This window comes from Myotis lucifugus, unplaced genomic scaffold (assembly GCF_000147115.1).
Source record: "Myotis lucifugus unplaced genomic scaffold, Myoluc2.0 scaffold_28, whole genome shotgun sequence".
Lineage (NCBI taxonomy): Eukaryota > Metazoa > Chordata > Mammalia > Chiroptera > Vespertilionidae > Myotis > Myotis lucifugus.
The window spans coordinates 4,975,677-4,986,991 of record NW_005871076.1 but is presented as its reverse complement, the minus strand read 5'-3'; the positions used below and the strand labels follow the sequence as shown (position 1 = coordinate 4,986,991).

The 11,315-nt window shown below is 53.9% G+C and overlaps 3 protein-coding genes across 3 annotated transcripts in view; 2 read left to right on the top strand and 1 right to left on the bottom strand.

Annotated features, from left to right (window-relative positions):
• The window catches only part of APBB3 (amyloid beta precursor protein binding family B member 3), a 6,217-nt gene extending 735 nt beyond the window's left edge, over positions 1-5,482 (bottom strand). Inside the window, 11 exon segments of the mRNA XM_023752164.1 lie at positions 1,454-1,645; positions 1,776-1,891; positions 2,160-2,243; positions 2,485-2,569; positions 2,695-2,809; positions 3,203-3,330; positions 3,454-3,600; positions 3,799-3,859; positions 4,400-4,465; positions 4,546-4,720; positions 5,009-5,482. Of these exon segments, the coding sequence (XP_023607932.1) occupies positions 1,454-1,645; positions 1,776-1,891; positions 2,160-2,243; positions 2,485-2,569; positions 2,695-2,809; positions 3,203-3,330; positions 3,454-3,600; positions 3,799-3,859; positions 4,400-4,465; positions 4,546-4,720; positions 5,009-5,057 (1,218 nt within the window). The 5' untranslated portion in view covers positions 5,058-5,482.
• A 344-nt stretch (positions 5,483-5,826) lies between these two features.
• Positions 5,827-7,861, top strand: LOC111825476 (SLC35A4 upstream open reading frame protein). The gene is made up of 3 exons (XM_023752073.1): positions 5,827-5,945; positions 6,927-7,025; positions 7,607-7,861. Exons 1-3 carry the CDS (start codon positions 5,862-5,864, stop codon positions 7,802-7,804), a joined length of 381 nt encoding a protein of 126 aa, XP_023607841.1. The 5' UTR covers positions 5,827-5,861; the 3' UTR covers positions 7,805-7,861.
• Positions 7,862-8,156: 295 nt separating this feature from the next.
• Positions 8,157-9,989, top strand: SLC35A4 (solute carrier family 35 member A4). Its single transcript, XM_006086488.3, has one exon. It carries the CDS (start codon positions 8,204-8,206, stop codon positions 9,176-9,178), a length of 975 nt encoding a protein of 324 aa, XP_006086550.1. The 5' UTR covers positions 8,157-8,203; the 3' UTR covers positions 9,179-9,989.
• Positions 9,990-11,315: the final 1,326 nt, after the last annotated feature.

The window sequence follows — 11,315 nt, the reverse complement described above, 5'->3', positions numbered from 1 at the left end:
GGATCCAGCTCCCTGTCTGCCTCGGACTCCCTGAGCGGGTCTGTCAGGGCAAGGGACTGTCCAAGGTTTCAGTTTGATATGAGGCTCGTAGTCCACCACATCTACAGCATTCCCAGGTAGCTCAAGAACAAAAACATAACACTTGACATTTACTGAGCATTTAAGAGGGGCTGGACACTGTGCTAAATGCTTTGTATAATGTAACAATCCAATTATTTATCAGGTGTTATTATCCTCCTTTTACAAATGAGGAAATTGAGATTTAGAAAGAATGCATGACTTCCCGAGGTCACCTAGCCAAAAAATGGTAGAATTGAGATTCAAACCTAGTCTGTCTGACTGCAGACCTGTGCTCCTAACCACACCTTACCACTATGTTGTCACCTTACCACTATGCTCGCTCTCTCTCTCTCTCTCTCTCTCTCTCTCTCTCTCTCGGACTAGCCCCTAGCAGAGTGGATTCCCTAGTCAAGGAGGTCTTCCACTCAAACTCCATTCCCCATGCAACTGCCCCAATCTTCTCTCATTTGAATTCAGCAGGGTCCTCAATGGTCTTCCTACTTCTTGTGTCTTCCAAATCTTTTACCTACACTATAGCTTAAGCAGTCTTCCTAATCTACAAACCTGATTTCACTGTCCTGCTCAAAACTTTTTAATGGCTCAGAATGCCTCTGGGCAAAATGAACTCATCCCCTTGACCTATAAGTTCTTCCATGACCTGGTTTCTGCCATTTTTTCTGCCCCCATCGGTCACTCCATCCCACTAGCACTCCAGATGCACTAGTCTCTCAGATACACTAACATCTCTCACCTTCACAGCTGGAGTTCCCTGTACCTGGCACACCTTCTGTCCTACTCCTCCTCACGTAGCTAACTTCTTCCTTGGACCTTCAGCTCTCCACTTCCTATCACCTCTTACAGGTAGACTTCTTGAACCCCTGAACGGACCTTCTCCTCCATTATCCTGTAGTGTACAACTTCTTTCTGGTCTGTCTCTGCTTTAACCTAAGGCCGTGCCCTCTATACCACTGAATTCCCAGGGTCAGGTACGGTCCCTGCAGGCATTCATATATTTGTTGAGTGAGTGAGTAAACTGAAGAGTGAGAACATTCCATATTTAAATGCCCACAGATACCAGGAAATAACCTAAATGAAAAAAAAAAAGGAAAGACAATGCCAACTGATAGGGCACAGCCCCTACACAATTCCAGCCCAATGTTGAAATGTATGCATGATTCTGACAGTTTAAGAAAAACAGGAATAGCAATCATTGTGTGAAATGTCCTGGCACCTCATTAAAACTGATTCAGAAGAGCATGAGGGCCAAATAAAATACTAAGAACCATGGTCAACCCTGGTATCACTGGTTTGTGGTTCTGGAAATCCTGAGCCCCAGTCACCAGTACAAAGCAGCTGCAGGGCCACCCCACCCACCATCCCACCCCTCACTCACCATGCAAGCAGCCTGCACAGCTTCGGAGAGTCCCCCTGCATGGGGCTGGCACCAGAAGGCTGCGCACTGGAAGCTCTGACGGCCCAGGTCAGCAATGAGGCCAAAGGTGTGTGGGTCGCGGCCGACACCAATAAAGGTCACAAGGCGCACAGGGCACTGCCACAGCGGCTCCTCCTCTGCATCAGCCTCTGCCTGCCCACACCAGGCCTCGTCACTAGAGGGCTCGGCACAGGTGGGCCCACTGAGCTCTTTCCTAGAGCAAGCAGTGATACCCAGCATCCCTGCCCACCCCTCCACAGCCCCCAGCTTCACCTTCTGGTACCTGAATGGGATGTGCAGTCATGAGAGAGTCAGACACACTGAGCGTGGCGGGGACCCAGGCCTCCCGGTCCCCTCGGGTGGTGAGGATACCAATGGCCTCGTTCAGCACATCCATTCCTGGAGGGACATACCCACGATGGTGTCTCCCAGACATAAGGAAGGAAGGAATCTGCATGGAGTGTCTAGGCCCCTCTCACTGTCTTGGAATTCAGGGAGATGAGAAGAGAACACCTGGAGCTGGGCTTAGAATCCTGAGTTGGGAAAGGTGGTACATCCAGGCCATACAGGGCCACGGAAGCACGCTGAGAAACTGGCAGATCCCACCTCACCCGCCTTCCCCTTGCCTTAGCAGCCCACCACTCCCTCCAGCCCACTCAGTCCTCACCCATGGCTTTGGTGACTGGCAGGGTCCCCATATACAGTGCCTGGTACTTCTGAGCAGCTTGGCTCACCGCATCCAGCAGCTCCGCTGAAATATACACAGCACGCTGGCCTGCACGCTCTCTCAACAACCCCTCTCCCCACCCTTCTGCGAGAGCTGGAGCAAGCAGAAGATAGAAGAAAAGACCACGGATGTGCCTCCAATCCAGGGCTTGGATTCCTGGAACCAGAAGTCCCATATCTCCAAGGAAGGACTAAGTAACCAGGACCCCCTCCCATCTTTCACTAAAATAGTCTGTTGCTGCAACACAGGACCTCCCTCCCCATACCTTGCCTCGGCAGATCTTCAGGGGAGATGGTGTCTAGGGAACAACAAGGGGAATCACCACTGACCCCAACTCGCTCTGACAAGATCTGAAACAAAATGCAGCTGGCTTGAGGCACAGGGAGAACGGACTTGAGGTAAGGGAGTCCCAACCCCCCTGGCAGCTTCAGACCCAGCTCCATCCCACATTCCCTACCCCACTCCTGGCCCTCACCTGAGCACAGAGCCCATGTAGGGCACTGGCAATGGCCTTGGCAGGGACATCACAGCGAAACACATGGCACTTGAGCATACAGCTGTCTTTGTCGCCCGCCACAAAAGCGAAGTCCCTGGCAGGTCAGAGATGGGGCTGGGGTAGAGACTGGGTAGGGGCAGTCTGCAGAGGCTAGAAAGTCAGGCAAGGGATATGGAAAGGATGGACAGGGAAGTCAGGGCTGGGGCTCAAGGCACCTGGCTGTCACTCACCTATCACTGTTCCGGAAGCATGTGGGAGCACAGGAGAGAATCAGCTCAGCCTCTCAGGCTCTCCCCCATCTGTCCCCGCGGAGCTGGGCCCACCCTCCCCAACCAGGGCTGCACCAGGCAGGGAAGGCAGAGCTTGGATCCATGTCAGAGGATCTGTGTCCAAGGGTTTAAGTACAAGGGATCAGCATCAGTGGGGAGCACAGCCTGCAGTCGGTGCAAGGAGCAACTTTCACTTGAGGGGACGTTGGGGTCCTCACCGGCCCTTGGAGCTGCCCACACCCCATACACGGATGTGCACCAGAGGCTGGCAGTGGATCAGACTGTGGTCCAGGGGATTCACCAGGCTCATGGCATCCTTCTTCAGGATCATTAGCATGTTCTGGCCCTGCCAAGGACAGAGGGCAGCACAGAGCTCAGATGAAGGTGGTTGCCATGGGGAACAGACAATTCAGAGACAACCAGCTCTATCGGACCCTGAGCTGAATCCTTGAAGGGCTGGCTAGCTCACCTCGCCCCAGGCACCAGCTGGGGGCTGGCTCCGGCTGCGGGTCTGGGCCAGCTGCTGGATGCAGTTACTGACCGCAATACTGCTCTTCCCTGGTGCCAGGTCCTCTTCGGGTACCTCCACCCAGCCCAGAGAGCGGACTGCAAAGCACTGGCAGGTGAGGAGAAAGGACAGAAGGGCCCCAAGTGAGTAGAGGTGGAGCAGGGTAGAAGATGCCACAGGCTACACACATACGAACCCTCTGATCCCCCTCCCTTGATCATCTCTGCTCAGCCCAATCCCACCCCTGACCTTTCCCTGGGGGCCTTCCCCAATGCCACGGGCTGGCCCTCAGGCCTAAGTCACTACCTTAGCCCCTGGTTCCATGCTCTGGATGTAGGATTCCTCACCATACCAGGACAGAGAGTTACTGGAACAGAGCAGAGCTAGTAAGGGACCACACTTCCTACAGAAGGGACACTGGTGAGGCACAGACTACTTAATAGGCAAAACATGTGGGATAAGACCCAGAATATAAAGTCCCAAATATAAAACCAGAGCAGGGAGGCCCCAGGACATATTAAACAAACGTAACATAAAGAGTATGACTTAGAATCTGAGGAAAAAATCAGGGCACAGGACATAGAATAAAAGTTGTAAACATAGAGCAGGGTTCAAAATGTGAACCAGAGCTCCAAAAGGGGACAAGAGACCCTAGAACACAGGACAGGAATCTCCATGGACAGATCCCAGGACAGTGCCCAAGGTCCAGAACATGGTACGTCAGGACGCAGCATACGGAAAAGAACATGTGGCAAAAGACAGAGCTTGGAACTAGACCAAAACTCAAAATACTGAGTCAAAGCATGAGTCAGAGTTCAGAACCTGGGCTGGAAAGCAGACTGTGGATCCAGCTGCATCTCTGAGTGCCATGGAACCCCCTGGCCTGGCCCGGCCCTATCCCTGTTACCTCCGGTCCAGTGAGCTCTCCAGGCTGGAGAAGGATCTCCCCTTGGGAGGCCGAAGTCCCCAAATCCTTCCGGCCTCTGCAGAGAGGGGGCTAAGTCAGTGTAGCAGCAGGCTAGGTCCACACATGGGCTCAGGCCCCCTCCTCACACTGCACCTACCGTGCCTGGCTCCTCTGCATCTCCTGGCTCCCAGGTTGGGCGCTGCCACTGGGTGCTACCGCTTGGTACGTGCCAGTAGTAAGTACCGGCAGCATCGTGGATCTTTCTCCAGCCAGGGGGCAGGCCTGGCTCTCCCTCCAGACTCTGGTCCCCCCACAAGTCATCTACAGGAATACGGAACGAGGAGGGGGAACACGGGATTGGAGAAGGAGGGCATATTTGTGGATGCAGAATAACACCTTGTCAACCCTTACCCTGGAGGTCCAGGCAGACGGTCCGGGCTCCCAATCTTGGATATTATTACAGTGCAAAGATCAGGGTTCATTTGTACCCTGGTTCTCACCCCAGGACCTACCCTCCTCCCTGAGTTTGAGCCTGGGGGTAGCCCTTCACCTTCCCTCTTCCCCTCTCAATTCCCGGTCCTCCCTCCCATCGGACCCCTCCGTGCACACCATCGCAGTTGACCAGAATTATGGCCAGCATGTAGTCCTTGCCCAGCATGGCCCCGACCGCGGCCCCGCCGGCCTCTGCCGGCCTGCACTCTCAGCCCAGCTCGACCTCGGGAGCTGCTGCGCCGACAAGCCCAGCCTCTCTGCGCCGGAGTCACCGGGCCAGCGGACGGACGCCACACAAATACGGGGCGGAGCAGGGGCCGTCCCGGGGTTGAAATATGACGGGAGGAGCGGCGCCGCTCGCCGAGAGGTGGCGCACGTAAACAGGCGTCTGGCTCCCCAAGTGGGTGCGCGTTCGGTGTGGGGACCGGGGCGGAGCGCCGAGGCCAGCGCACCAGCCGACACCACCACGCAACTGTGAGCTCAGCAAGCGGCGGGTGACCCACCAGGCGAAAGTGCGCGGGGCTCTCACGCGCACCTGTGACAGCAGCACGCCCAGGTCGTGCGCGCGCACGCGCAGCTGAGACCCGAGAGGAGGAGTCACGTGGGAGTACCTGTGGGCAGGAGTCACGTGGGAGTACCTGTGGGCAGAAGAGCGCTTGAGCTCGGCTGCCAAGAAAGCGCCTCTGGCCCAGCTGGCCTGGCTCAGGGTTGAGCGTGGACCTAGGAACCAGGAGGTTACCCTCGGATTCCTGGTCGGAGCACATGCCCGGGTTGCAGGCTCCATCCCTAGTGTGGGGCCTGTAGGAGGCAGCCAATCAATGATTCTCTCTCATCATTGATGTTTCTATCTCTCTCTTCCTCGCTGAAATAAATAAAAATATATTTCTATATACATTTAAAAAAAAATTTTTTTAAGAAAACACCTCCAACCTTCCAAAAAAATCTCCCGGAAGTGCCTCCGCCCTCAGTAATGATGGGCACTTGGTATGAGGGAGGGGGAGGCGGGGCTGCGCCTGCGCAACAAGCTCCACGGGGGAAGATGGCGGATGACAAGGTGAGTGACCATGGGGTGGTCTGCAGTGGCGTGGTATCCACACCTTTTTAGTCCCGGGGAAAGACAACGCATGGGTGAGATGCCCCTTGCTTTCCCTGGGGGTGGACTTGTGCTCACGCCCGCGGCAGAAGTGTGGAGTAGATGGGCGGAGCACTCCAGGAGGCAAGCAGCTGAGGAGCCGCCAGGGTGCCCCTCCGGGGTCCATCTCAGTACCTAGTTTCTCACATTCAAACCCGTCCGCTCTGACACTCTCCTGACTCTGCTCCATTCCCTAGCCCTGGGAATGTCCCCTCCCAGAGACACCTTGTTTCAGATTCATACTGACACACCCTCATTCAAACACTCGCTGGCACACACACTGAAGTTCATACTTTATGCGTCAGAATCTCTCAGTTCATTGACCCATACTCCGTGCCCCGCCCCTGCCACCTCCCGCGAGCATGCGGAGGCACACATTCAGTTTGGGGTGGCCTAGGGGGAGAAAGGGGGGGAAGCCCGGGCAGAAACCAGATTTACCTCCAAATTGTCCAGGGAGCTGCCTTGGGCCGTTATTTACCTTTGATCTGAAACTCAGCACCACTCACACATTTACTGAGTACTTGCTGGTCCCTGCATTAGGACTTGGGACTCAGTAGACAAGACAGACTGGTCTCCACTTCCACGTAGCTTATAGTCAAGTCATTAGTATTTTCCTGATTGATCTAATTAGCTGCCCTTCCCGCTTTCCCTACACACTGCTTACTCTATGAAGTTCCTGTAAGTTACTGATGCACATCCATCTGTCACCCCCTTCCTGGCCCCAGTGTGAATCCCATCCTTTTCAATGCCCTTTTTTCCTTTACCAGTGTCATCTCAGGAAGGTATTTATGTAAAGAGGTTTCACAGGCTCAACCCATCCCACCTCCTCCCCAGCCTCTGATAGACTGGAGCAGGGGATGGGGCTAGGTCAGTCTGCTGGAGCCAGTCTCTCCCTTTCCGTAGGACTCTTTGCCCAAGCTTAAGGACCTGGCCTTTCTCAAGAACCAGCTAGAGCGCCTTCAGCAGCGTGTGGAAGACGAAGTCAGAAGTGGTGTGGGCCAGGTAACACTGCATCTGACGCCACCCCCTGTAGGCTTCATTGCCCAGTATGCTTTTGAATGGGTGGTAGAGATTTATTCAGCAAATGCTAATTGAGGGCCTGTTCTCTGAGACTTCAAGGAAATTTTCCCTGAGAAAATGGCACTTGATCCGGGATCTTAAATAGGGGTTAACTAGGTGAAGGGGGAGGAGGGAACATTCCAGGCAGATGGAACAACATATGCAGTGTTCTTGTGGTGGGAAGTAGCATGGTGAGCATGGAGGTGAAAGCCGTTCAGTGTGGCCGCAGTAGTGGGTGAGCATGCTAGGAAATGAGAAGCAAGCAGGGCCAGGTTCCTCTGTGGCCTTGTGGCAGTAGGGTTCTGTGTGTGGAGCCTCCTAGCCCCAGGGTTCTGAGATTATGTGATCAGAACTCCTAGGTTATTTTTCTGCCTCTAGAACCTTGAGAAAATCTTTGGAGAGCGTACTACAACTTTCCAGAGTAAGAAGGAGCAGGTGATGGGATGCTCTCAGCCCAGATCGAGTAGCTCCTGGTTAGAGAAGGGGAGAACCTACTGAGTTTCCTCCTGAATCTTTTTCCACAGGATGGCTCGCTCTTGTCCTCCCCATTCCTCAAAGGCTTCCTGGCTGGCTATGTGGTGGCCAAACTGAGGGCATCAGCGGTATTGGGCTTTGCTGTGGGCACCTGCACTGGCATTTATGCAGCTCAGGCATATGCTGTGCCCAATGTGGAGAAGACAATAAGGGACTATCTGCGGTCGCTGCGGAAAGGGCCCGACTAGCTCTGGATCCTGTGGGGGAGGCAGGATGAGAAGCTGGGGCCTGCAGGTGGAGGCCTTTCGACCACAGACACCATATCTGGCTTCCCTGGCTGTCACCCAATTACTGTCTCCAAGTTTCCTGCCTCCTTCATCCTTGTTTCCCTTCCTGCAGAGGGTGGGTAGTGGCTCATCAGCCAGTATCCTCCATACCTCCTTCCCTCCCTGACCCAATGGGACTGATCCCAAGATTGTGGCTTCTAAGGCCACCAGACTTTTCCCACCCTAAGTGTGGAGTTTGCAGCTGACGTACCACAGCTCCTGCCTCCTGGGAGCCAACTCCATATCTTGATTCTCCTCAAACGTGTCACATCCTCACTGCTCCTTATTAGTTACACAGGCCACCCAGGGTCTGATGTGGGCATGAGTGTAGAGGACGGGGGAGTGCCAGGCCTGGGCCGTCCCAGGCAGGCCCGCTGGACTTTGATGCTACTCCTGTCCACTGCCATGTATGGTGCCCATGCACCATTGTTGGCACTGTGCCATGTGGATGGCCGAGTGCCCTTCCGACCCTCCTCAGCTGTGCTGCTGACTGAGCTGACCAAGCTACTGTTGTGCGCCTTCTCCCTCCTGGTAGGCCGGCAAGCATGGCCCCGGGGGGCCCCGCCCTGGCGCCAGGCTGCCCCCTTTGCACTACCAGCCTTGCTCTACGGCGCTAACAATAACCTGGTGATCTATCTTCAACGATACATGGACCCCAGCACCTACCAGGTGCTGAGCAATCTCAAGATTGGAAGCACGGCCCTGTTCTACTGCCTCTGCCTCCGGCGCCGCCTCTCTGCACGCCAGGGCTTAGCACTGCTGCTGCTGATGGCAGCGGGGGCCTGCTATGCAGCTGGTGGCCTCCAGGACCCTGGGAGCACCCTCCCTGGGTCCCCTCCAGCAGCTAAGGCTGGCCCCATGCCCCTGCATATCACTCCACTAGGACTGCTGCTCCTCATCCTGTACTGCCTCATCTCAGGCTTGTCCTCCGTGTACACAGAGCTGCTCATGAAGCGACAGAGGCTGCCCCTGGCACTTCAGAACCTCTTCCTTTACACGTTTGGTGTGCTCCTGAATCTAGGTCTGCATGCAGGTGGCGGCCCCGGCCCAGGCCTCCTGGAGGGCTTCTCAGGATGGGCAGCGCTCGTGGTGCTCAGCCAGGCACTGAATGGACTGCTCATGTCGGCTGTCATGAAGCACGGCAGCAGCATCACACGCCTCTTTGTGGTGTCCTGCTCGCTGGTGGTCAACGCCGTGCTCTCAGCAGCTCTGCTGCGGCTGCAGCTCCCAGCTGCCTTCTTCCTGGCCACTCTGCTCATTGGCCTGGCAGTGCACCTGTACTATGGCAGCCGCTAGCCCCTGACCACCTTGACTCCTGACCCTGGAGGTTGGGCGTTACCATCAGAGCCACCTCCTAGCTCCCTTTCCCTCAGCAGCCCTGTAACAAGTGCCTTGTGAGAAAAGCTGGGGGAGTGAGAGCAACCAGATGGGTGGATGAAGGTGTACCCCTGAGAGACTTGTAGAGTGGGTTTGGTTAAGGAAACTGGAAACTCTTAAACATCACCCTCCCCTGACCCCCACCCCACGTTCTTCCAGACTAGGGAACTAAGGGAGCATCATACCTACACCTGAGAAATGACCCCGTCTCTGATGGAACAGGTTCCCTGTCTTATCCTGCATGAATGCAGTTGCCTCCTTCCCCACCCCCATCCTACAGGAAAGCCCAATTGCCACAGATTCCACACCCATCACCTTGGCCATTCTGCTGAGCTCCTGCAGCTCCAGGGTCGCCTGGAGACAGTGCATCCCTGCTCCCTCCACAGAGCTGCTCTCCACACCCAGCCTTTGTTCTGGAAACCCCAGAGGGGCTGGGGCTTGGCTCATCTCAGGAAATGTTTCCCCTGGGCTCTGGCTTATACTCCTGATCTCTCTACTTACCCAAAGACCCTCTTGAAGCCCAGTGCCCCCTCTACAGCTCCTAGGAGTTACCATTCTAGGTCCTGCCCCTGCCTAGCAGTGTCCCACCTCCCAACAGCCACAGAAGCTCTGCACAGAGTGACCTGGGACCAGCACAGGGAAACGTGTATAGCTCAATGTCAGACTGCATAAGCAATAAAATAAGGTCTTAATAAAGCATTCTGGAGTGTAGGCGATTCCTACAATCAATCATGATTGTCTTGTGTCTTCTGTGTTGCATAGCTCCTCTCAAACAATTTCATTCCCCTGGTGCCCTTAGTATCTTAATCCTGGGGTAACATACTGGTAGACTAGGAGAAAGGCTGTTTTCTCCCTCACTGTTGCCAGAAGCATTATTTCCTCTGAGGGTTCCATGGAGCCAAGACTGTTCTCGGTCACAGAACTTTTGAAATTTTCCTGAAGCATAAAACTTTGGTGCTGAGGAATTTGGAAGCATCTTGGGACTAGAAGACACTAAGCCCAACAGGACAAACTAGACTCTAGGCCAGAGAACTCTTCAGAACTCAATGTGGTTATGATTGTTGTTTCCTCTGGACCCCTCACTGATACTCCTGCCTGTCATCTGATCTCTTGGCCGGAGGAATGTCAGGCCCTGCTCCCATGGAAGAATACCTGGTAAACTTGTTTTTAAAAAGTCTCAGACATATTGAAGCAGAATCTTAGTGAGTGGGGTTAGGGAATCTTTTTTTTTTTTTTCTCCTTTTTAAAAAAAAAATTGTAATTGATTTCAGAGAGGAAAGGAGAGGGAGAGATATAAATATCAATGATGAGAGAGAATCATTGATTGGCCGCCTGCACACCCCACACTGGGGCTCAAACCTGCAACTCGGGCATACGCCCTGACCGGGAATCGAACCATGACCTCCTGGTTCATAGGTTGGTGCTCAACCACTGAGCTACACCAGCCGGGCTTTATTTTTTTTTTAAAGCAGCTTCCTAGGTGACTGATACACTGCAGTTTGTGCACCACTACTATCTGCTGTGTAGAGCTATAGCAAACTAGACCTGAATTTGGACTCTGTCACTTACTAGCTGACTGTCCTTGGGCATACATTTAACCTCTCCTAGCTTTAATTGCCTTAGCTCAGAAATGGGGGTCAATGGTGCCTTACAATTATTTTGGGTAGTAGGAAAAGCTAAATGAAACAATAGATATTAGGTGCTTAGCAGGGACTGGTACAAGGAGACGTGCTTAGTGATGGTATTAATTATAATGAAGGTTAGCTTGGTTATTGTGTCCCAACTTCCTCTTCCTTCTAGGACCCTTAAGAATAAGGAGAGCCCTAGCCAGTATGGCTTCATGGATAGAGCATCAACCTGCGGACTAAAGGGTCCCAGGTTCGATTCTAGTCAAGGGTAGTCAGGGTTGCAGGCTTGATCCCTGGCCCTGGTCAGGGATGTGCAGAAGGCAACCAATGGATGTGTCTCTCTCACATTGATGTTTCTGTCTCTCACCCTCCCTTCCACTCTCAAAAAATCAATGGAAAAATATCCTTGGGTGAGGATTAACAACAAC

Excerpts from the sequence above, each read along its gene's own strand:
- SLC35A4 (XM_006086488.3), top strand. The coding sequence starts at position 8,204 with ATGAGTGTAGAGGACGGGGGAGTGCCAGGCCTGGGCCGTCCCAGGCAG.
- LOC111825476 (XM_023752073.1), top strand. The coding sequence starts at position 5,862 with ATGATGGGCACTTGGTATGAGGGAGGGGGAGGCGGGGCTGCGCCTGCG. Across the intron at positions 5,946-6,926 it reads GGAAGATGGCGGATGACAAG|GACTCTTTGCCCAAGCTTAA; the intron begins GTGAGTGACCAT and ends CCCTTTCCGTAG. Across the intron at positions 7,026-7,606 it reads TCAGAAGTGGTGTGGGCCAG|GATGGCTCGCTCTTGTCCTC; the intron begins GTAACACTGCAT and ends CTTTTTCCACAG.